We start from the raw sequence: 25,840 nt of genomic DNA, 5'->3' as shown, positions 1-25,840 counted from the left end.
TTATTACTAGAGGCCAGGTGCACGGATTTGTGCACGTGTGGGGTCCCTCAACCTGGCCAGCACCCTCTCGCAATCTGGGACCCCTTGGGGGGATGTTGGACTGCCAGGGCCTGCGGGGATTGGGCCAAAACCCAGCAGTCTGACATCCCCGAGGGATGTAGCAGTGCCCAAGTGGCAGGTGGCCAAGGAGGAGCCCCAGCCCAGGCCAGGTGCAGCTCCGCTGCTGCTCATTCCAGCTCCGCTGTGCCTGCCCTGCTGTTGCTGCAGCCGGGTTGTGCTGCCTTGGAGGTAGGAGAGGCTCCGCTGAGAGGCTCTCCTGCTGTGGGAGCGCACTGACCACCAGGGGGCAGCTCCTGTGTTGAGTGTCTGCCCCCTGGTGGTCAGTGCACATCACAGCAACCAGTTGTTCCTGTCGGTCTGGCCCCTTAGGCTTTTATCTATATAGATGCTTGCTATCTGCACTTCCATCCCCAACCACAAGCCAGTGGTATCAGAGTTCCACGAAGGCAGAGATTTTTGTGTTTACTCATTAATGAATTGATAATATCTAGCACAGTGCTTGGCGTGGTGGAAATGTCAATACATATTTGTGGAATGGACGAATCCTGGGACTCCCCTTTACCCCTTCCTGCGTGTTCTCTTTCTTCCTACTTCCTGGATCTCATGCCTTTTTTCTTGGTTTAGTGGAGCACATCCCTCAGTAACTTTCTGAGAAAAGGTGCTTATGATAAATATATATATATATATATATATATATATATATATATATGTGTGTGTGTGTGTGTGTATATATTTGACTCTATAGCTTTATATATATTTACACTCACATTTAGTGTACACTCTGGCAGATTTCTTCACATGCAAGATGGTCATAAATATTGAGTATCTCATAAGGTTGTGATGAGAATGAAGTAAGATAAATCATATAAAGTGGTTAACATTCTCTGAGGACAAGTTATAATTACTTTGTGAAGACTAAAATACATTTAAAACAAGGTTTGTTGGGAGGCAGTTGAGTACAGTGGCCGAGGTCAGGGTGTCATGGTTAGTCAGGACAGGTTTTGAATCCTGAGCTCTGTGATCTAGTAACTCTGTGACAGGGACAAGGCAAGTCATTGGCGCCTCAGTTTCTTCATGTAAAAAATGGAAATGGTCAGAGTACCTACTCTTTTTTTAAAAAATATGTTTTTATTGATTTTTGGAGAGAGAGAGGGAGGGAGAGTGATAGATAGAAATGTTGATGAGTGAGAAACATCAATTTGCTGCTTCCTGCACATTCCCCACTGGGGATGAAGCCTGCAACCCGGGCATGTGCCCTGAGTGGGAATCGAACCAGTGACCTCTTGGTTCATGATTCAACACTCAACAACTGAGCCACTCCAGCTGGGCCAGAGTACCTACTCAAGTCCTGAGAGGAACACCTGCAATTTGACCCAGCGGTTCTATCTGCTAATAATTTATGTTAAGGAAATAAGTATGGGTGTGCCTGGATTTAAGTGTAGGGTCTTGTTCATGGGGCAGGAGGCTGGGATCCACTTCAGTGTAAGTTAGGAGGGAGCTTTATCAATACATGGATCTTTAAGCTATACACTTCCTCCAATAGAGTCCTCCTGGACAGTGCATTGTTAAGTGGTAAAGGTGAGTATCAAAGCAGCAGGAGTCCTTCTGGGGAACAGAGGTTACACTTGACTTTTTATTGTTTCTAAAGATCAGTACATGTGCCGAGGACTGGAAGTCTGAATAGTCAAAGACTAAAAAATTTGATTTTTAAGGGGGGCAATTAGAGAATGAGTTATCAACAGTAAATTTTTTGCATTTCTTATGGTTCTAGGAGCCTCATATACAGTATATATGTTGTGACATGTTTGTGCTTTTCAGTTGTTTCGAAAACTTTATTTGCTATTTTTTCACATCACTTCATATTATTATTATTATTTAAACCATTTCTTAGTGATTTCTTCCTCAGTCCTTTTGTTCTTTTATTTTTCTCTGTCATGGATGCCATGTTCTTTGGAAGGTTGTTTAGACCACGTTAATGGCCTTTTAGGCTTCCTCCACATGAATAGTTCACTTTTTGAATAATAAGAATTATATGTCACGGGGTGGGGCATCAGGATTTTAGAGATGCTTAGGTGGGGCATGGCCACAAAAAGGTTGGGAACCATGCTCTATAGCCTAATGGTCGAAGGACAGCCTCTGGCATGGTCTGGCACTACAAGACCTAGGGCAAGTTACAGAACTGTGTGCTATGCCTCAGCCCCCTCATCTGGAAAGTTGGGCAACAATAGTTGGATGTTTGTTTAGAGTAAATGAGATTAGACATGAAAATTCCTTACTAAGAATAAGTGCTGAGTAAATGTTAGCGGGGCTATTATTGCTACCCAACAATTAAGTCTGGCCAGTGTGCCCTGGCCGGTTTGGCTCAGTGGATAGAGCGTCGTCGGCCTGTGAACATTCCAGTCAGGGGCACATGCCTGGGTTGTGGGCTCAATCCCCAGTGGGGGACTTGTGGGAGGCAGCAGATCAATGATTCTCTGTCATCATGGATGTTTCTATCTCTCCCTCTTCCTTCCTCTCTGAAATCAATAAAAAAATATAAAAAAAAAAAGTCTGGCCAGGGTGAATTAAGGGTTCGGTGATTTTATTGTTACTTCTGTATTGTTATATAAAAAAATAAACGCCTATATCTTTTGGAAATAGGAAGAAAAAAATATTACTTAAATATGCAAATGTTCAGGTAACAAAGGTGAGTCTAATTTTGTTTAAAAACTGTGTGTGGCCCGGTTGGTTGGTATGTCCTCCTGTACATGGAAAGGTCATGGGTTCCATTTTTAATAAGGAACCGATGATTCTCTCTCTCCCTCCCCCTCTCTCTACAAATTCAATAAAAAAGCATATCCCTGAGTGAAGACTAAAAAATAAAACTTAAAAAAATAACTTTGCTATTTTTTTCACATCGTATAAAACATCATCGCGCAACAATTTGAATATATTTAATGCCACTGAAGTGTATACTAAAATGGTTAATGTAATAAATTTTGTCCATTTTACCACAATTTAAAGAAACAAAAATAACAGCGTCATTATCAACAAAAACAACTTCAAAAACATTCAATATCACCTTCATCAATTAAAAAATTATAAGCAAGGAAGTTCGGAAAGTGTTCCTGGGGCCATTAGCGGAGATGAGATGTTCTTTGCCGTATAAATATGACTCGAGAGCCCAAATTTCCTACCGTGAACAATTCTCAGTTTTGTAACTGGTCAAGTTTGGTCTCCGCGTTTACGCAGAGCCGGGCTTCCGAGCCGGAGCGGCGGGTGGGAGCCCAGCCTCGCCTCCGGTCCGGGTGTGACCTTGGCGGGCCCTGCCCCTGCGAGCCACCTTTTCCCAGTCCGGGAGCCTGAGATGACAGTTCGCCCCCTTCCCCGCCCCGCACCGCCCGGCGGCCCCGGGATTGGCTCCCACCCGGTCGCGCCTCCACCTCCCAAGACAGGGTCGCGCGGGACCAGCCCGCTGGGCCCCAACCCGGAAATGCGGCTCCAGGGGCGCCGACTCAGCTGACCAGGGCCGCCGCGTGACGACGGCGAGCACGGCCAATGAGTGCGGGCGGCGGCCGCGGTTTGAAGGAAGTCCCGCCCAGCGTCGTGCGGGGGCGGGGCGGCGAGCGGCGGGGCGGGCGCAGGATGAGGGCGGCCATTGCTGGAGCTCCGCTGCGGAGAGGAGGACGCTGAAGAAGCGCAGAGTCGCGCGGGGCTGCGGAGAGGTGCCCGAGCCGCCGCGGGGTCCATGGCCAGGACCACCAGCCAGCTGGTGAGTGCGCTCGCGGCAGCCGGGGCGCATCGGCCTGTCACCTCCCCGAGCGCGGCGGCCGCCTGGGCCCGACGAAGCTTGGCGGCCCAGGATTCCGAGGGCCGGGCGGCGTCTCACCTGGGGCCGGGCACCAGGGCGGAGGGCCGTGGGCGCAGCGGGGACCCCACTCAGCCACCGAGGGGAGCCCGGTATCCGTGAGGTGGGCGCCGGTGCTGACAGGGGCGCAAAGGACGGGGGAAGCCGAGGAGGTGTCACCAGCCGGTCCGGGTAGAAGTGTTTGGAAAGTTTGTTTTCGGCGCGGCCTAGAGCCGAGCCCTTGGGGTTACTTTTCCTTCTGTGTGCGGAGGAGCCGCCAGGGGCCTTCACTGCCAAGAGGTCCCGGTGCCTCTGCCCGCAGCAAAAGCAGGAGGTGCGAGCGCTTACTCAGAGCACCTGATGCTGCTCCGGGCCTTCCCAATTCCCGGTTAGCGTGGAGTCTGAGACGCCTTTCTCGGCCCGGAGGGTGCTTTTCCTGACTTGAGTCCGCGCTCCGGAACAGGCACCGGTGTTGGGGAAAGCCCCCGGGAAGCTCGGCTTGACCCTACTGACTAGGGAAAAGGGAGCATGACAGGGAGGAGAGGTTTTATGGGGAAAGAAAAAGAAAAGCATTTGTTAGGTTAAATGTTTTGCTAAAAGTATATCTAGTGTTTCTATGTTTTCTCTGTGTTGCTAAAAGTATCCCTAGTATTTTTTATGTTTATTTCTCTGCTAAATTCTGGGCTCTTGGGAAGATGGTTTAAGGTTTTTATACCTTCTGTGCGAATGTGGAGTGAGTGAGGGAAGAATGTCTAGACAGCTTGCAAAGTTTTGGTTGAAAGGGCAAATCCCTTAAATGAAGGAAGATCCGTGAAATGTACTTGACCCTCATCGTTTGGGGGTGGCGGTCGTGAGCCCCTTTGAGAATCTGAGGGAAGGTGTGCGTCCTCTCCTGAGAAAAACGCACAGCTACATTGCGTTTTGTAATTACTTCAGGAAGCTCTTGAACCTTCTGCAGCTCACCCATGGACTTCGTGTAAGAACACTCAGCTTTGTGGAGATGGGTGATAACCCAGGGTCTAAGAGGAGGAGAACCTGTTCTGTTGAAGAAAATGGTGAAAGGCAAAAGGGATGTCTTTGATTATTGCCACGTGTGGTGCCCGGGTGAACACACAAAAACACAATTTAGGAGGTTTGGTGAAGCTCAGTTGAGGCTGAGGCTGATGTTAATCCTGGATATTTGTAAAATAAACTTTCACACAGTGATGCTGTTGCAATGCAAGGTGTGTGCTTTGATGGTGTCCATTGGAGGAGAAAAAGTGCATTTTCCCATAGTCTCGGTAGTTCCACGGCATGGTATTTGACACCTGATGTTTTCTTGGCATGAGGCAGCTTTTTAGTGCAAAACGCTGGAATCCAATGAGAAGAAATGAATTACAGAATAGATGTTAGCCCTGTTCCCATCAGGAAGTGAGAGGAACAAGGATTTTGTGACTGGAGCTAGGTTCCTTCACATGTATGTGAGACGATGCCATGTTTCCCATCAGTAATGGCAGAGACACCCCAAAATAGGATTTTCTTTTTTTCTTTTCTACATGAGGACCGGTAGATTTGCATGGTTCAAATGAGTTTGCTGTCAAGTTAGGAATTATAAGGTGGCGCTGTATGAGAATCCCCCGTCCAATGATTAATTTTCCTATTTCTTGAAGTGTGTACAGCCAACAGGGGAGCAGTAGGAGTTGTGAAGTGTGAAAATGGCCTAGCCCAGCTTGATAGTAAGGTGGGCCCTGGGCTGTGGTACCACTGATTGAGCACTTCCTTTAAGGCAGGCACTTGGCTAGATAGTTCACACAGTTTTGGTTGGCTTCTGTCCCCAGTTTCCAGGTAGGTGTCGTTCCCATTTTACAGGTGTGGGAACGGGTGCAGAAAATGTTAAGTACCTGTGTGGTAAATAGAGTCTGTCTGAATGATAGAGACCAGGTGCTGCCCTGCCCCTCACCTGAGGTCTGCTGGGCAGTTCCGTGCAGCACTCAGTCTAAGGAAGTCCTCCGTACCACTGCCCAGGAGGTCTTTCCCAGGGGCTTGTGCCTGAATGTCTTAACTGCGCTGGAGGCTGGAGGGACATTGTTACATGGATGGACAGCACACTTATTTCTTTGGGCAGATAGCTGAACTCTGTGACCCCGGAACCTGTTGCAGCCTCACACTGTCAGAAAGCAGCTGTTTGGAAAGAGGCTCTGGTTCATCCTCATCTGAGGGCTGATATTCTGAATGGGTGAGGCTTGGAATCCTCCCTTTGGAAAAAAGACTGTCCAACGATTTTGTTAAATGAAAAAGTGGTGATTAGCCAGAGTGGCTCCCTCCAACTGTAGGGTGGCGGTGTGTTTGCAAAGGTGGCTATATCTGTGTGGGCCGGTAGTGGGGAAAACAGAACATGGAAAGAAGTGGGCTCTGACTTTCATTCTCCCTTTTGGTAGGTAGCTCCTCCTATAGTGTGATGTATTTCTTTCCCATGACATCCCTACCGCAGTTACTGAGCTGAGTCCAGAGCTGGCGAGGTGAAGTCCCCATGCTAATGAGGTGGAAGTGTGGGTTTGTTCTACTCCTTGGACATGCGTTTCATGAGAGGTGTCACAGCACATGCGTGCAGAGATGTGGGGCCTGGAGAGAGGCTTTGTTTTGGGCAGCTGGTAAAGCAGGTGTGGGCCTCTAGGCTGCCTGTAGCACAGCTTGGGGAGGAGGAAAAGGTATCTCCTGGGTGTGTGTCCCTTGAATTCGTGCCCTTATCTCCTGAGACTCCTGATGGGAGGTTTGGGTGCATGTAGGGCAAGTGCATGATGACCTAGGAAGCACTGCATAAAAGGTCCACTCCTTCTGAGATGATGATGTGAGGCGAGCCTTCACTGGCACTTTACTATGCCCCATCCTAAGGGGTGCCTTTGTGGAAACCGACTTGGACTAGAGCAAGGAGCTGATGCTGAGGACACTTGATGCAGAAATGACTCCCTCAGCAGGTGCAAGGGCTGGACTCACGTGTGCCAGCTCTGTATGCCTGCCCTTGTGATGACAGCTGGCCGTAGGGGTGTGGAGCACAGTTGTTTTGAAGGCAGGTTCAAAGGGCAGATCACCAGGGAGGAAGTGCTGGTGTGGAAACTGTAAGTTTTAGACAAGTGTCATTTAGGACTTGTCAGTAGTGCCTTCTCGTGTAACCAGATAGCGTTCTTGTTCAGCGTGACACGAGGCCCTCAGAAAAAAATTATTTGAATATTGAGAACTGGTTGTGTACCCACTAGCTGTCAACACAAACAGGCAGAGTGTGTTTTCTCAAGAATAGGGGGAATGTGTTCTGATGCTAGTGTCTGAGAGAAGAAAGGCCTGTTGGGGTCATGGTGGTTCTTGGAGTCTGTTTACAGTGCTTGATGCTGTTTGCATTTATATAATTGCACAAGGTCTGTTTCTTTTTCTCTTTATTTTTTTATTATTATTTTAAAATCCTCATCCAAGGATATTTTCCCATTGATTTTTAGAGAGAATGGAAGAGAGGGAAAGCCCATCGATGTGAGAGAAACACATCGATTGGTTGCCTTCTGCACCACCGACCAGGGCCCGGGCCAGAGAGGAGATTGCAACCCAGGTACATGTCCTTTACCAGAATCGAACCCGGGACCCTTTGGTCTGCAGGCTGACACTATCTACTGAGCCAAACTCTGTAAGGCTTCCAGGTTGTTTTGACTGTGTTAGGGAGATAGTTCATTCCAAATGATTTAGGTTTGAGGGCACCAAATGCCTTATCAGAGCAACTGAGTCAGGTTTCTGTTTAAATAGTTGGATCACACACAGCCAAACTGTGTGTGAAAAAGATGGCCAGGTCTGACATTAGTAGCCCATGACCAGGCGCATGGCCCACAGAAGGACAAACAAGTGTGCTTTCCACCTGGAGTGTTTCTGAGGGGCCTGAGGAAGGGGGCACATAGTTCCTGATGGCCCAGTGACCTCCTCTATCCACAGACAAGTTCGCACGCCCTCTGTACCAGCCATTGGGCTTTAAGTCAGCTTGCAGCCTGCTGGGATGGTTGGAAGGAATGTCTGGATGCCAAGAAGTTCTTTCTGGATGTCCTTGTCTTTTCATGTGTGTGGAGCTGCTAGGCAGTCCTGCCCACGTTGTAGAGGCTGATGAGAGGCTGGATATAGGGGGCTGTGTGTGTGTGTCTGCTATATTATAGTCTGGATTCATCCAGCTAAAAGCTTACCTTTACAATGAATTTCATTGTTAATGTATCATTCTCCAACCTGTTTTTCTCTTTTGGAATTAATTTAGCTGCAGCAGGAATTGTATCTCAAAGTGACAGCTTTGTATTGGGTGCTGACAGGGAAGGCTGATAAGATTTGCAGGGAAGCTCGAAGCCTCACTGAAATTTCATGAAGTGCTTTGATCTGCATTGTAGTGGACACCTGTGGGAAAAGGTGCTTGCCGTTAACTTTTTTTGTTTTCCGTCCCTGTTTCTGGGATATTGGGCGGACAGTGCCTTCAGTGGACCTGGGAAATCTGCCCACTTAGGAGAAGAAGTTTGTACCTTACAGATCTTGTTCTTGAACCCCATCTGAAATGCAGTGCGTGTGCTGGGTTGTAGCATGGCTGTGTGTCCTCTTCTGCATAAGGAAGTAGTTACATCTAGAGGGGGTTGTCCACATGCACTCAGGCCTGGTGAAGCTGAAAATATTGACACATTCTCTTACTAGTTTCCCCTTCCCTAATCAGAGAAGAACTAGGGTTAGGGTTAGGACTTGCTGGTGAGTCCCCAGGTTCCATGGCTCCTGTGACTTCCCCCTACCTCTCCTGGCTTGTCACTGATTCTCCTTGATGAGGGTCCCTTCTCAGGCACCCCTACCATGTGGCCTCTGTTCTCAGCCTGCACAGCCCAGGACAGTGTCCAAGATGTTCTTGGCTGCCAGGTTCTCTTTAGGCCCTTCTTATTTGCCTGAAGAGGTTCTGATTAGTGGACCCCCACCCCAAGCTGGCTGTGAAGCCTTTTTCGACCAGTTTTTTCATGACCCCCCAGCCCCTTGGTTTGTACCAGGTTTTGTTATATATTGTGTTCAGTTTCTTTACAATAGGTTCTATACCTTGTTATGTTCTTATGTTTCTGAACCTTGAGTCTCTAGATGGCTTCTATTACTCTTTTGAAAAAAATGTTTTTATTGATTTCAGAAAGGAAATGAGAGGGAGAGAGATGTAGAAACATCAATGATGAGAGAGAATCATTGATTGGCTGCCTCCTGCACACCCCACACTAGGGATTGATCCTGCAACCCAGACATGTGCCCTGACCCGAATCAAACCGTGACCTCCCACCTCCCAGCAGATAGGTCAATGATCAACCACTGAGCCATGCCCGCTGGGCTTCTGTTACTCTTTCACACTTTCTCCTCCTGGTTCTCATACCCAGGCTTCCTGTGGTATATTTTTCAAATGCCTGCCCACCTTATCATTTTTGCTACTTATTAACAAAACCGTGCCCTCATCCTGCATGTACATTCTGACTCCCCTGCATTCAGAACTATACATTTGAGGGGTGCAGAGCCTCATCTTAAACTGTTTGTTGCCAGTTTAATGCCCAGTATGAAAGCATACCAAAGTAAATAGAAGTCAGAGGGTTAAAAACATGGACTCGTTTTTCACTTCTTCATTGTCTAAGGCAATATAGTTTAAAAGGGGGATAGGTCTTTTTTCTGTGTGCACATTACCTGACCTTGAAAGCTTATATTTCAAAGCCATTGGTTCCTGTATATACTGCAGCCCTTCCCGGGAAGTCTTGGCGATCAAGTGTTGGGTTAAGTCTGGTTTAGCCAATAGTTAGTGTCAGGCATGCAGTATTCTGGGCTGAAGTTCTCCATGTTGGCACTGACACCATGGCAGGTGAAGCCTGCCTTGGACCACTGTCTTCATATAGCTGGATCCTGAGTACTTAACCTGTACAGGAGCCAGTGTTGGTGATGTGGACCCTGATTGGAGGCAATTGTTTTCCCATCGGGAGGACTGTTTCTTGAAGATCTCTGAGGATCAGGATCACCCTAGCTGTCCCTATGACAAGTCAGGAAGCTGCTTTCCCTTGAGACAGAAGGACCTTGGGGGAAACGGCCCCCATGATGTTCAGTCCCTTTGGCACACCTCTCTTTGCCACTTTGGGCAGAGTCAGAGAGGGCTTTTCCCAGGCCTCAACTTAGCTCTAATTTTTAGGTGTCCTGTCCCAAGAGGGGCATGTGCTCCACATACAGCACCACGGCTGTGCCCCGAGGTGTTAGAGGCTCCACCCTTCTGAAATCATTGTGCAGCTGAGATCTCTGGACTCTTTGGGTAGCCCACCTTTTCTCCCGGTTTCCCGCCATGCACCTGTGGAAGGATACACAGTGAGGGAGGGCGTGAGCCAGAGCGCCACCAGCCTGGGAGGAGGGCAGGAGTGGAATGGGAACTTTAGAACCATTGTGTGCCAACACTGGCTGTCAAGCAGTGCTGCATGCACTTCTCTTTTGGAAAACGATGGAAACAGCCCAGTCTTTGGCAAAACTGCCCAAATACTGGCTCTGCTAGCCAACATAGGCTCTAGAAAACCACAGCAGCCTGACCCTGGGGAAGCAGGTAGGTTAGCAAGCTAACTTCTTTAGCAAGTTAAGAAGCTTGATAACTGATAATTTCTGAGGTTTTGTCATTATTAACCAACTTCCTTCCTTGAGAGTGAGCAATTTTCCATTTTCTCTCCCAGTGGCCTGTGATTTAGGCTGGACAGGAGGCTGAGAGAATACACTGTTTTCTCAGTGCACAATCTCAGAAGCTTAGCATTTACTACCTTTTTCCCCCATTGTTACCTCATTTTTTCTTTCTGCTCTTTGGCATTTACTTTCATGGGTTTTTTCATTGGTCAAAATTGTCTTCTACTGATTGTAAGTACTAGTACGTAGCTGGTTCTTATCAGATTTACAGTTTTAATATTAAATATGTGCATATAAATATAAAATTTATTTGTGATTGCATTTTATTCTCATTCCTTCCTAAAAAAAATGTAAAAACTTATCATCTAAATTTCCTCTCTTTCCTTATTTTATTTTTTTAATTTTAGAAAACTTTCCGTCCCTGAAGCTGCTGTCACTGAGCATTGTGTTTCTAGGGTGAAAGTGGGTGAGGATGGGCTGGTGATGATTTAGAGAAGAGGCATCAACAGAATAGGGCTCCGTGCTCCTGGCCTGAGGAATCCTTGGGTGAAAAGGACTGAATCTGTAGTTTAGTGGGTGGAGACAGTCTGCATGGGCTCCTACCCCTCTATGAGCCCACCAACCACCGCTCTACTCCTGGGGCTGCAGGGAAGCAGTCAACAGCAGGGCCATTACAAATGGTGGAGGGAGGCGTTGGTCGGACTTTGTGGGGTTGCTGCAGAATGGAGTCAGAAGAACCTGGGCCGAAACCGGTTTGGCTCAGTGGATAGAGTGTTGGCCTACGGACTGAAAGGTCCCAGGTTCGATTCTTTTTTTTTTTTTTTTTTTTTTTATTTTATTGATTTTTTACAGAGAGGAAGAGAGAGGGATAGAGAGTTAGAAACATCAATGAGAGAGAAACATCGATCAGCTGCCTCCTGCACACCCCCTACCGGGGATGTGCCTGCAACCAAGGCACATGCCCTTGACCAGAATCGAACCTGGGACCTTTCAGTCCGCAGGCTGACGCTCTATCCACTGAGCCAAACTGGTTTCGGCCCAGGTTCGATTCTGGACAAGGGCATGTACCTTGGTTGCGAGCACATGGTGGGGTGTGCAGTAGGCGGCTGATCGATGTTTCTCTCTCAGCGATGTTTCTAGCTCTCTATCCCTCTCCCTTCCTCTCTAAAAAATCAATAAAATATATATTTTTAAAAAGCTTTAAAAAACAAAACAAAAAAAAGAAGAAGAACCTGGAACCAGAGTGCACCTGGCATGGGGGCCAGAAGGCTGAGGCGGCCAGAAGGCAGGTGAGCAAGGAAGTGGCCAAGTGTAGCAGAAGTGCAAGGAGGGAGGGAGGGAGGTAGTTTACCAGGTGTACTGGTTAATAATGCGGATTTTGTAATCAAAGAAAACACGATAATTTCAAGAGAAACATCACAAGTGCTTTATTCAAAGTAATGTCCATCACTACCTACACATTTCCCCCATCTTTCAGGTAATTTGTGGATACCGTCCCAATAGAACTTTTCTTGTTTTGAGGCAAACCGTTCAGAAACCCAATTTTCCACTTCTTCGTACGTTTTGAAATGCTGCTCAGAAAGTGTGTGTGTGCGCCATCGATTGGAACAAGTGGTAATCTGAAGGAGCAAGGTCTGATGAATGCAGCGGATGGGTTACTACTTCCCAGGCAAGATCTTTTAACGTGTCTTTAACTGGTTTTGAAGTGTGTGATGGTGCATCATCATGAAGCAAAATTACATGCCGTGTCTTCTGGCCCATTCTGGTCGTTTCATGATCAAAGCATGGTTCAAATTGATCATTTGTTGTCAGTAGCGATCAGTATTAATGGTTTCACCTGGTTTTAGAAGCTCATAATACACCACACCTTCCTGATCCCACCAAGCGCAGAGCATGGTCTTCTTTCTGAAGCGATTTGGCCTTGCAGTCGATGTTGATGGTTGACCTGGATCAACCCATGATTTTGTGCGTTTGGGATTCTCAAAATAAATCCACTTTTCGTCGCCAGTCACAATTTGATGCAAAAAAGACTTTCTTTCGTGCCGTTGAAGCCACATTTTACTGATGACTTTTTGGTTTTCCATTTGTCTTTCGTTCAGTTGATGTGGCACCCATTTTTCTTCCTTTAAAATCTTTCCCATTGCTTGTAAACGATCGGAAATTGTTTGCTGAGCAACGTTTAATCTTTCTGCAAGTTGATTTTGAGTTTTGACACGCATCTTCATCCAATAATGCTTGTAATTGTTGGTCTTCAAACTTTTTCCGTTGACCTGGATGTTCTTTGTCTTTCACATGGAAATCATCACTTTTAAAGTGTTTAAAGCAGCGTTCACAAGTATCTTGAGATGGAGCATGTTCACCATAAGCTTCCCGAAGTATACGATAACTTTCAGCAGCACTTTTCTTCAGAATAAGGTAATGAATTAAAACTTCCCGCAAATGCTCTTTTTTTGGCACGAAATTCGACATGTTTAAGCGTAAAAATATCTATGATGTTAACACCTTCAACAAATTTGACATATGAAGTTTTGAAGCTTGCTGTCAATACAACAAAATAGTATACATATCAAATTGCATATATATCAATATATGTGTAACTCCATCTACTGAAAAAAATTCGCATTACTAACCGGTACATCTTGTAGCATGCTGGACCGACTTGGCCACTGCTCAAATAGGGAGACATGCTCTGCTTCGAACATGGAGGCCTTTGGAGAATGCGAGCTGAAGAAGGTAGTGGGGTTAAGAAAATTATACTAAACTTTTCTGTGTTTAGTTATCTTCACTTTTTTTCAAGTGTACTATTTTCCTTCAGTGGCCCTATGTTTTTCAAATTACTTTGAGCAGTGACTCTGAATCGGGTTTTTATTGACACAGTAAGTTTTCAGATCCTTTAAATTTGCTTGAAGCTATCAAAATAGCCTCCAAACAAACTTATTTTTATAATAAGCTTGATTTGGAATAATTATAGATATATAGGAAAGTTGCAAAGACAGCTCAGAGTTCCCATAATATCCATCACCCCATTTTCCCTCGTGTTGTCTCTACACAACCATGCCACATCTGTCAAAACCAAGAAATTTACATGGGCACCACTATTAAGTAAACTGCAGACCTGTTTGGGATTGCATCAGTTTCAGGCCTTCCTTGTTTTTCGTGAACATGATGCTTTGGTAGAGTAATGGTCAGGTATTTCGTGGAGTGTGTCTTAGTTTGGGTGTGTCTGATGTGTTTTGGTGATGATGCTGGGGTTATAGGCTCAGGAAGAACCCTACAGAGATGGGTACCCTTAGTGCATCCTGTCAGGGGTGCCTGACACCCACTGACTGTCACTGTTGAGATGAAACAAGGTTAGTGCTGGTTAACTGGAATTAGTCCCAGGGCCCTGCCTTGCTCTCTGATATGTGCTGTTTGTGGTCATAGCACGACCATGGTATTTTTATTTTGGAAGAACCTTCATGCTTATTACCCTGTTGTATTCTTCCAATTTCCAGATTAAGACACTTGGGACCTGGAGGGCTTCAGACTTAGCATGTGCCAGGTCAGAGCCAGCATGCGTGTCCAGGCCCCTGCCCACTCTGACCACTTTCTGCAGACATGGACACTCCCAGGACACTCTGCAGGGGCTGCGATGTCTCTAGGTGCAGAGTGGACCTGAACTCACTGATAGAACTGATTCCCAATCTGACAGACTGCATCCCTTCAGAACATTTGGAGTCTGTTGCTTGTGATCTCGTTGGCTTTTGTGCGACCTGCAGCACAGGTTCGTGTACTGGGTCTCTTGGTGTTTCTGCAGGTTGGAGTAGGGGCTTGTTACAAGTCTTTGTGAAAGTAGGTGGTTGGCTCTGATACATTTCTCCTCTAGCTCTTTTCTCTCAGGTGAAGCTGGTGTTGTTTGTTGTCTATGGACCTTTCCCTCCAGTCAAAGACCAAGCTGTGGGCCATTACTTTGAGGCTCTTAGATTGAACCAAGAGCAGAGTATGGAGTTTGTTCTAGTCATAATTCAGAAGATAGGCACTTCAGGAAAGTCATGAATTTGGTTTGTTTTTCTAACCATCTACAGATTTGCCCCTCCAATCTCCTTTCTGCACAACCACAGTTTTGCAAAAGCAAGACAGTTATTAAGGTAGGAATTGGTATCTTAAGAGGGGGCACTGAAACAAGGGGAAAGCACTTTGAAGAAAATGATGGTGATGGCTGGTAGCAGGCAGATAGGCCTCAGGGTGTTAAAGGCTCACCCTGGGACTCCGGCCAGTCTGTAAGCCTGTGACAGGTGCTCGGGGTTGGCTAACACAAGGTGAAATATAGACTGGCCTGGCTGCCCTCCCTGCTTTTCTTCCTCCTCCTTTCCTTGTTTCTGGTAAGTGAACTCCAAATTGATGAGTGGTGGAGGTGTGGCTGAATGTCATGCTAGGCACAATAGATCTTTCTTCGCATGTGGATGATGTTGGGAAGTTATACTTTGGGAGTTGGCTGGTAAAGTTGCAATAGAGTCTCTCTGTATCTCATTGGCCATTATTTATCCCCCAAACAAACTCTTTATTCAAAATTTGCAGATAAGGAGCCCAGGAAGGGAGAGCATCTGTTTATGGTGTCTTTTCAGGTGTCAGGATAGTCATTCTGGTTAGGAATAAGCTGGGGCTCTCTTGTGTTGCAAACCACAGAGTTTACAATGCTGGAGGGGTGTTCTTGCAGATGATATTTATTTATTACTAGAGGCCCCGGTGCACGAAATACGGGAGGGGGGGGTGTCCCACTCAGCCCAGCCTGCACCCTCTCCAATCTGGGACCCCTTGGGGGATGTCCAACTGGGATCGGGCCTAAACCGGCAGTTGGACATTCCTCTCACAATTCTGAACTGCTGGCTCCTAATCCTCACCTGCCTGGTTGCCCCTAACTGCCTCTGCATGCCGGCCTGGTTGCCCTTAACTGCCCCTCACTGCCGGCCAGGTCGCCCCCAACTGCCCCCTCCCTGCTGGCCTGGTTGCTCCTAACTGCCCCCCTCCCTCCCGCGCCAGCCTGGTCACCCCTTACTGCCTCCCCTGCCAGCCTGGTCGCTCCCAACTGCCCCCCTCTGCCAGCCTGGCCGCCCCTAACTGCCCCCCCTTGCCGGCTTGGTCGCCCCCACTGCCCCCCCCCAGCCTAGTTTCCCCTCACTGCCCCCCCCCCACCAGCCTAATTGCCCACAACTGCCCCCCTGCCAGCCTGGTCACCCCCAACTGCAACCCCCCCCCCTGCTATCCTGGTCGCCTCTTATTGCCCCCACTGCTGGCCTGGTCACCCCCAACTGCCTCCCCCCACCCCCCGCTATCCTGGTCACTCCCAACTGGCCCCCCCTGCCAGCGTGGTCACCCCTCACGCTCCCCCCCCCTCCCCCACTGGCCTGGTCACCCCATGCAGCTTGCTGTTCAGTCGTTTGGTCGTCCCTCACTAACCCCCTGTTGGCCTGGTTGCCCCATTCAACCTGCTTGTTTAGTCGTCCCTCACTAACCCCCTGCCGGCCTGGTCGCCCCACACCGCCTGCTTGTTCACTTGTTTGGTCTTCCCTCACTAACCCCTCTGTGGGCCTGGTTGTAGGCAGCCATCTTGTGAGGGTGTGAGGGTTAATTTGCATATCACCTCTTTATTATATTGGATGGCCAGTAGCATTCTGGGAGGCTGGTTTTTGTTTTTTACCTATTTCAAAGAGAAAATAGCTCCTTATTTTTAAAAAACAAAAGTCTAACCACATTAATCTTGCATTTTCCTTGCAGGAGAGCATGTTAGGGTTATTAGAACACTTACCCATATCATTGTGGGTATAGGTTTATGTGTGGGGAACACTGATGGAGGGTAAACGAAATCCAGGGCATTTTAAGGACTGTGAGCAGTTCTCACAAGTCCCTGTGCTGCTCTCAGCCGTCTTGTATCTTGCCTGGAGAGATGCTATTTCTTCCAGGGTACATAAGCCATGGGTCGGCAAGGACAGAGTACGGTTCAGTCCACACTGAGGTTGAAGGACACAGGAGGACGGGACAGAGCTGGTGCATCAGTGTCAGTGAGGGGTGGGTTAGCGTTAGCTGCAGAAATCGGGTGAGAAGTGCTGAGGGTCCCCAGCCCAGCAGAGGGGATCAGAGAGGGGAAGGGGATACTAGAGAGGAGGTATTAGTAGGGCTGGCACCCCAGAAAAAGGCGCTCATTTCACTGGAAGTGCCCACATGCTTTAGGTTCTATTTTAGCTTTTGACCCGTTTCCTGTCAGGTGCTGGGGTTGGAAGCTGGAGAGTGGGAAAGAGGAGTGAAACAGCTCAACACCTGCCGGCCTCACCACATCACTTTACTTAACCAAATAACCTATTTTTGGTCAAGTTACGTGTCCCTCAGATTCCAAAACTAGATCATGCGGGAAAACGTTTGCTGTATGCATGTAATTTCCAAGGAAAGGTTTATATTGAAGTGGTATATTTATTAACATGACTTTATTCTTATTTATTTATTTTTTAAAATATATTTTTATTTTAGAGAGGAAGAGAGAGAAAAATCAGTGATGAGAGAGAATCATTGTTTGGCTGCCTCCTGCACACCCCACACTGGTGATTGAGCCCGCAACCCTGACTGGGAAATGAACTGTGACCTCCTGGTTCATAGATCGCCGTTTAACCACTGAGCCGCGCTGGCTGGGCTCACTTCACTTTTTTTTTCCACTTCACAGTTTTGAACACTGCCTAGTACTCCTCTCTCTAAATGAACCAGAGTGGCCATTGTTCTACTGGTGGACATTTACATAAGCCGTTTCCAGTTGTTAGGAGTCATTTCTTAACGAATGTTTCCTTAATTTAAGTCTTATTCTGAATTTCTGACTGTTTCAGCTGGATTCAGTGTAGACGAATGTGCCAGGTCAGAAGGGCAAGAGCCCAAGGTATGATATGGTGCTGATTCCTAAATGCTTCCCAGGAAGGCCCTGCCAGTTTAGGGCCCCCCCTTCCTCAGTCCCATCATCCAGACTCTCCACTAACTGGTACTAACTGGAAGGGGTTGAGAGCAAGGAGTTTGAATATGACTGGGCATATGACTATGGACAAGGACCTGCTCTGTGCCTCAGTGTCCCCATCTGTGAAAAGAATGCCAGTGGTTTTCACACCAAGAGTTGTTTTGAGGAGTAACTGTAATAACATATATGTAAAATACTCAAAAAAGTGAGTGGTGAACCATAAGCACTTAAATGTTAGTTATGATTTTTAGAAGTTGAGAAAAATAGCATTTCATTAATTTTTAAAAATAATTCTTTATTGTTCAGGTTATTACAGTTGTTCCTATTTTTTCCACCCATAGCGCCCCTCCACCCAGTTCCCACCCCACCCTCTGCCCTTACCGCCTCCCCACTGTCCTCATCCATAGGTGTACGATTTTTGTCCAGTCTCTTCCCGCACCCCACAACCCTCCCCAAGAATTGTCAGTCCACTCCCTTTCTATGCCCCTGATTCTATAATATTCACCAGTTTATTCTGTTTATCAGATTTTTTTATTCACTTGATTTTTAGATTCACTTGTTGATAGATATGTATTTGTTGTCACTTTGTTCATAATTTTTATCTTTACCTTTTTCTTCTTCCTTTTCTTAAAGAATACCCTTCAGCATGTCATATAATACTGGTTTGGCGGTGATGAAATCCTTTAGCGTTTTCTTATCTGTGAAGCTCTTTATCTGACCTTCAATTCTAAATGATAGCTTTGCTGGGTAGAGTAATCTTGGTTGTAGGTTCTTGCTATTCATCACTTTGAATATTTCTTGCCACTCCTTTCTGTTAAGAAATCCGCTGACAATCATATGGGTACTCCCTTGTAGGTAACTAACTGTTTTTCTCTTGTTGCTTTTAATAGTCTCTCTTTGTTTTTTGCTCTTGGCATTTTAATTATGATGTGTCTTGGTGTGGTCCTCTTTGGATTCCTTTTGTTTGGGGTTCTCTGCACTTCTTGGATTTGTAAGTCTATTTCTTTCACCAGGTAGGAGAAGTTTTCTGTCATTATTTCTTCAGATAGGTTTTCAATATCTTGCTCTGTCTCTTCTTCTGGCACCCTCATAATTCTGATGTTGGTACACTTGAAGTTGTCCCAGAGGCTCCTTACACTATCTTCATATTTTTGGATTCTTTTTTCTTTTTGCTTTTCTGGTTGGGTATTTTTTGCTTCTTCATATTTCAAATCTTTGACTTGATTCTTGGGATCCTCTAGTTTGCTGTTGGATCTCTGTATATTATTCTTTATTTCAGTCAGTGTATGGTTAATTTCTAGTTGGTCCTTTTTCATATCCTTGAGAGTCTCACTAAATTTATTGGTGGTTTCTAGAAGATTCTTGAATAAGCTTATAACTGTGGTTTTGAACTCTATATCCAGTAGTTTGCTTTCCTCCATTTCTGTCATTTGTGACCTGTTTCTTTGTCTTCGCATTTTGGCTGCTTCCCTGTGTTGATAGAGTGGCTTTGTGTGCTAGGTGTCCTGTAGGGCCCAGTGGCTCAGCCTCCCCAATTACCTGAGGTGGACACTCTTGGTGCACCCCTTTGTGGGCTGTGTGCGCAGTCTTGTTGTAGTTAAACCTTGATTGTTGTTGGGATCACTGGGAGGAATTGACCTCCAGGCCAATTTGGCTATGAGGATCAGCTGTGTCTATGATGGGAGAACTTCTGTGCTGGAGACACCCTTATTGGGCAATACTTGCTTCAGTGGGGTTTTGGCACTCACTGAGCCTGCCCCCTGAGTGTGTCTCTCATGGATCTGAAGAGTTGTAATCTGGATGGTCTCACTCTGACCACTGGGTGCACTGGCTCTTGGATCTCCAAGGAGGTGCAAAGTCAGCCAGTGCCTAAGGCCACCCAGCAGGAGCTACAGAGAGATCTGCAGATTCCTCCTCTTTGTTTGGGGTTTGGAGGTGCCCAGATGAGGCACAGCTGTGAAGCAGTGCAAGCTGCTGTGGAGCCTTGGGCCTTCTTTTGGAAGTTCTGGGGCTCTCTGACCCAGCTGTAGTTTGTTAGGTAATTTTAGATTGCAAAAGCCTCTGCGCACAGCTTGGGTGGGGTTGTAAATTGGGTGGGGCGGGTCTCAGGGAATCACCAGGGCAGAGCAAATAGCAATGGATGACGGTCAGCCCTGCCCAGAAGAGGCCCCCGAGTGTCTGTGTCCCGCGGCACCGTGCAGGAACAATGATCGCTGCAAGCACCTCTGAGATAAAGCCTCCCTCATGTTCCAGCCCGATGCCAGACAGTCCACTTTCTCCCTGTCTGAGTCTGGGTCCCCAGAGTCCTGCCCGGAACTGGAGTTCAGAGCAGTTGGGAGCTTGTGTCTCCCTCCCGATTGAAAAAGACAACAGCGTACCCAGTTGCCAGCCCCTTTCTGCGCGCGCCTCTGTTCTTCACCTCCGCACCTCCTCCGAGTCTCAGTGTGCTTTTCTCTTTCCTTCTAGTTGTAGAATTTCCATTCAGCCAGCCTTCCCATGGTTCTGGATGATGTCCATTTTGTCTTTTAGTTGTAGTTTTGAAGTGGTTGTGCGAGGCAGCAAGTTCAGGTGTTTACCTATGCCTCCATCTTGGTTTCTCTTGCATTTCATTAATTTTATTTTGAGAAATGGTATTCAAAGGTGCATCTGTAAGGTATGTATACACTGAGTGGCCAGATTATTATGATCTCTGAATGCATAATAATCTGGCCACTCAGAGTATATCCTATATAATAAAAGGATAATATGCAAATTGTCCCCTCGACCAGGAGTTTGACCAGCAGGCAGGCTGGCCAACCGCCCATGTCCCCTCCCCCTGACTAGGCTGGCCGGATCCCACCCATGCACGAATTCATGCACTGGGCCTCTAATATATATGCATACATACACACACATACATACATACATACATACACTGAGTGGCCAGATTATTATGCATTCAGAGATCATAATAATCTGGCCACTCAGTGTATAATTATACGGGAAATCTAAAGAATGAACACAAAACACATTCCCTTGTGCCCACCACCCTGCTTTAAACAGGGTTTTATTTAGAACCCTCTGAGAGGCCCTCCTGATTGTAATCTTTTTCCCTCGGGTCCAGAGGTAACCTGCATCCTGATATTCATGTCAATCAAGTTCATGGTGTGTAAAGTATACTGGTAGGCAGTTCCAAAGTGCAGGAGGTGAGCAGAGCTTCAGTGTCCATGCAGCGCAGTCTTATATTTCAGTATTTCATATAATATATTTGGTGACATAAGTGCAAAGTTAATGTCAATGGTGAAGGTTGGTGAAATGCATAGACATGGTGTTTATGGAGTCCTGAGACCAGTTAAGTCTGAGGACTAGACTTCAGGCTGCTGGCAGCCCAACCTTGTGTACTCCGCCTACCTTACCTCCCTATGGTTGGATGAGAGGCTCTGAGAAGAGGCTGGAGGAAAGAGTGGGAGGACAGATTAGGTGACCAACTGGGGCGAAGGCACCTAGTGAATGCTTCACACCCTCCCTTCTGGTCCTTTTCCCCACACTGCTTTGTGGAGCAGTAGAAGCAGACATAGTCTGGTCTTCATTTAAATCCAGACAGCCACCACCTGGAGCTCTAGCTCCTAAGTTGGTTCCATGTTGGCTAGGACAAACTGCATTTTGCTCTGTGTTGCACTGCACAAGAGCATTGGGGACCACTTATCTCATGTGTGCCAGCTCCCCATCTGCCTTCAGTCAGAGTCCAAGGTGGGCAGAGCATGTGGCACAGTCTGTTAGGAGCACATGCAGGCAGGATCCTGGGCCCAAGACTCCCCTGCCACCACCTTAGCCAGTAAGTCATCGCGTCTTCCCCATGAGCATACGGCATACATCATCCAGAGAGCGCCTTCCTGTGTCTGTTGTTGGCAGGGAAGCCCTGCAGCCCTCAAGCGGTGGGTCAGTGTTATCAACCTCATTTAATAGAAAAGTAAAATATGGTTCAGAGAGAGTGTGGCTCACCTGTGGTTACCACCCCTGGTTTCAGCTAAGTCACAGACCTAGAACTCAGGCCCTTGGTTTTGCTGCTGCACCATAGTTTTAATTTTTTTTTAGTAAAAACATAGCCTATAATGTTTATTTTTTATTAATTTTTAGAGAGAGAGGAAGGGTGAGGGAGAGAAAGAAACAGCAGTGTGAGAGAGAAACATCCATCAGCTTCCTCCCACACGAACCTGGGCATGTGCTCTGAATGGGAATCAAACCCACAACCATTGGGTGCATGGGACAACACTAAACCAACTGAGCCACACCAGCCAGGGCTGTGGTTCTTCATGGAGGAAGTCTGGGTGTGGGAGAGGCAGCCGTGGTTACTGTACCATTGACTGGTTTTCTGTGCTGGGCCTAGCTTTGTGAAATTCTTGGGGTGAGAGAACATTCTTAGAATGTTCTTTGTCGGTGAGCACAGCTGACCTGAGAGCAGAGTCCCTTTAGGGATGAGCTGGTTGGATTTGACAGCAGCTCCCACCCCTTTTACACAGGTCCCAGAAGAAGGTACCTGTCCTGGTGCTTTCAGAGCACACTCTGCCCAGGCAGCACTTAAAGGCAGTTTAACATTCTGAGTTTGGGATCCTTTTTCTTGCTGGCTGGAGTCTTAAGCTTTCTGATAGCATCTTTGTGACAAGGCTCTGATTTTATTTTATTTTTAAACTAGAGGCCCTGTGCACGAAATTCGTGCAGTGTGTCGGGGGGTGTCCCTCAGCCCAGCCTCCACCCTCTCTAATCTGGAACCCCTCGGGGGATGTCCGACAGGGATCGGGCCTAAACCGGCAGTTGGACATCCCTCTCACAATCCGAGACTGCTGGCTCCCACCCGCTCGCCTGCCTGCCAGCCTGATCACCCCCTAACTGCTCCCTTGCCAGCCTGATCGATGCCTAACTGTTCCCTTGCTGGCCTGATCACCCCCAACTGCCCTCTCCTGCAGATCTGGTCGCCTCCAACTGCCCTCCCCTGCTGGCCCAGTCACCCCCAACAGCCCTCCCCTGCCAGCCTGGTCGCCCCAACTGCCCTCCCCTGCAAGGCCTGGTCCCCCCAACTGCCCTCCCCTGCTGGCGTGTTGTCCCTAACTGCCCTTCCCTGCTGGCGTGATTGCCCACAACTACCCTCCCCTGCCGGCCATCTTGTGGCAGCCATCTTTGACCATGTTGGGAGTGGCCATCTTGTACGAGGATGTGAGGGTCAATTTGCATATTACCTCTTTATTATATAGGTTATATTTTTACTAGCCTGGTGCATGAAAACTGATGCACTGGGGGCAGGGGTCCCTCAGTCCGGCCTGCCCCCTCTCACAGTTGGGAAGCCATCAGGGGATGTCCTACTGACGGCTTAGGCCCGCTCCCTGCAGGAAGCGAGCCTAAGCGGCAGTCTGGCCTCCCTCTGCCAGAGTCGACTGGCTAATCAGGGGAAGGCGCCGCCGCCGCCACTGCCGGCCGTGGCTGCCGGCCCTCCTCAGCCCTCACTGCTGCTGCGGCTTTGTCTGGAAGATGTCTGGTCTATCCATTCTACTTAGCATATTACCCTTTTATTAGTATAGATTGATTTCAGAGAGGAAGGGAGAGGGAGAGAGAGATGTAAACATCAGTGATGAGAAAGAATCATTGCACGGCTGTCTCCTGCACACCTCCTACTTGAGATCAAGCCTGAAACTTGGGTATGTGCCCCTGCCCGGAATGGAACCCAGGACCCATCAGTCCACATGCCAATGCTCTATCCACAGAGCCAAACCAGTTAAGGCAAGACTCTGACTTAATGTTGTTTCCTTTGCTGGTGTATTAGCGGAGCTCAGCCTTCCTATATTGTTTTGTCTGACTCACAGTTAGAATTGGGCCTCGTAATACAGTATATAATTAACTCGGTTTTAGTGACAGATGAATAAACAACACTTGGAAAGGACCTGAGGGGCTTATTTTATAATTTGATGGTCCCTGGTTGGAGAAAGTTTGTGTCTGTGTCTTCTGTGCTATTTAATGTTAAAAATGCTCTTAGCACGCTCCCTTCCAGTCAGATTGAGTACTTTTCATACATTCACTCGTTAAATCCTCACAGCAAGCCTGGGGGTTCCCGTTCTCCTTATCCCTGACTATGAGGTAAAGGGTCTGAGCCACAGGGAGGTGACGTACCTTGTTCAAGGTGAAGCAGCTAGTGAGGAGCAGTGCTCAGCTCAGCAGAGTGCGTATTCTAACAGTTCAACAATAACCCTTCTCTACTTGTACCTGTAACTGTGATTGTCTATCCAAGGCCCATGACTAGTTCATATGCAAAAGGTTGACACAGTTTAGTAACTAGTGATTAAGCTGTTGGAACTCTATTCGTGTGATATCCTGCAATTAGATTCTTCCTCAGCAGGTCTGTAGAAACTAAAAAACGCTTAAGAGCCAGGACACATTTAAAGAATCCAGTTGTCCTTGCTCAACTCTCTGGGGTATATAGGCCCCAGCTTTGAATCCTTGGTCCCTCTGCAGGTCTACAGGCTTCCTCTCAGAATGAAAGACTGTTCACCGCACTGACCCTGAGTCTAGCTTCAACATCCCCAAGCTCAGTCTTCATATGAAATCCTTGCGTAATTTGCATTTCATCCTTCCTAAAGAGAGAGAATGATACAGAGACAGATAAAGATGCAGGGGGATCTGAGGAACATCAGTCAACCTTCTACTTCCAAATTCAATTCCTTGGCCTCCTGGCGCTGACTCAGGGCTCACTTCCCCATCTGCCCAGTGCAGCACAGTCCTCTCTTACCTGCTCTGTGCTCTCAGGACAAGCTTCTGTAACTTCATCGCCACTGAGAACTGGGGGAGGGGTGCCATTTAAAAAACAAGGTCTGTATTGCAAAAATCAGCTTCCCTCTGCCTGGCAGTTACTCTTTTAAGGGTGATGGAAGCTGTTGTCTGCAGCTATGGAGGAGGCGAGGTGTCTACTGTGAGACTTGATCACATGGGGAAAAAGAAATCCAAAAATATCCTTGGATCATTTGTTTCCTTGCCCCAAATTCAATCTATTTGTCAACCAAAATGTTTGCTACATTTAGCAGATTTGAATATTTGAATATTGGATACTGGATATTTTGATGCTGGTATTTTCCTAAACTCTCTTGGTGGCTGAGCAAGGTACCCATAATTAAATTGAGCCTTGATGTGTTTTTGGTGGCTATGAAAATGTAATTTGATCTCAAAGGAATTTTCCCTTGAGAGTTTCTACTTCTAAGAGGAGACTGCTGAACCCAGTACTCAAAAAGTCAAAGAAGTTAAAGTTCTTATTTACAAATTGTGTGAAATAAATTGAAGTCTACAGAAAATGCCCAGTTTACATATGCCTCTTATTTCAAGTTCATTTGGAAGTCAGTGGTTTAAAACTTGTCTTTGTCTTCCTGTCAGAGGTGCCCTTGCATAGGGATGGTTGTCTTGCTCTCCAACACCCCCCCCACCCCCCCCCCCCCCCCCCCGTGCCCGCTCTGAAAGGTGGAGTGAGCACAGCAGGTGGCAGTCCTACTTACAGATTCACCATGACACACTGAGAGGGTGTAGAGGAGGTTTACCTTGAGGGGAGTTGTGGGACATGGTGAGACCCACTTTTCCAGAGACTCCAAAGGTGCTGATGTCGACGACACTTCCTAACCAAGGTCATTGAGAACAGGCGTCCTTCCTTGTTCTTGATAGCACTGTGCCATTGGCACACCTCCCCCAATTCTCAGAGGCAATGAAGTTACAGAGCTTGTCCTGAGAGCACATAGGAGATCAGAGGGAGAAGCACAGGAGGGGTCCTTTCTGAGGGGAAGTAGGAGGTGGATGTGGTGCTGTTAGTGGGAAGTAGGGGAGGAAGAGTGGGGCTGGGGCACAGCCTGTGGGAGACTCCTGGTGGGAAAGGCGTGGCATTGATGTAGGGCTGTGGCCGTGGAGAGCCACGGGTGACCCTGAGGGGCTTGCATTTGGGGTGCATGCATGTCTGTGTGTAAGAAAGGCCAATGATCATAACTCTTATGGTAACTCGGTGCCTGCAGGACCGGGCAGAGGGCCGTGTAGTTGAGAATGTCTCTGAGGCCAGCTCCATTTTATTAGGGAGGACAGGGATAAATGAATGGCACACTTAGGGTTTGGTTGCTTTAAATTTTTCCAGAGAGCTCTGGCCAGGTGGTTCAGTTGAAGCGTTGTTTTGTACACCAAAAGGTTGCAGGTTCCATCCCCCATTGGCGTGCATATGGGAGGCACCATACATTTTTTTTTCTCTCCCGAGATTGAAATTTCAGAAGCTATTGAGGAACCAGAAGTACAATCGAGGTGTGCTGGGAGGGAATGACTCACCCACAGGACCTGAGGGCTGGCAG

At 47.4% G+C, this 25,840-nt stretch overlaps 1 protein-coding gene across 2 annotated transcripts in view; it reads left to right on the top strand.

The window, feature by feature from the left end:
* Positions 1-3,665: 3,665 nt before the first annotated feature.
* PDPK1 (3-phosphoinositide dependent protein kinase 1) overlaps positions 3,666-25,840 on the top strand; it is an 82,049-nt gene continuing 59,874 nt past the window's right edge. For both annotated transcript variants that reach the window (XM_054714631.1, XM_008146431.2), the window contains exon 1: positions 3,666-3,811. In XM_054714631.1, coding sequence (XP_054570606.1) covers positions 3,788-3,811 — 24 coding nt within the window. In that variant the 5' untranslated portion in view covers positions 3,666-3,787. The remainder of the gene's footprint in view (positions 3,812-25,840) is intronic.

This window comes from Eptesicus fuscus, chromosome 4 (genome assembly GCF_027574615.1).
Source record: "Eptesicus fuscus isolate TK198812 chromosome 4, DD_ASM_mEF_20220401, whole genome shotgun sequence".
In the NCBI taxonomy this organism is placed as follows: Eukaryota; Metazoa; Chordata; class Mammalia; order Chiroptera; family Vespertilionidae; genus Eptesicus; species Eptesicus fuscus.
Note: the sequence above shows the minus strand (reverse complement) of the source record. Positions and strands in the feature narration are given on the sequence as shown.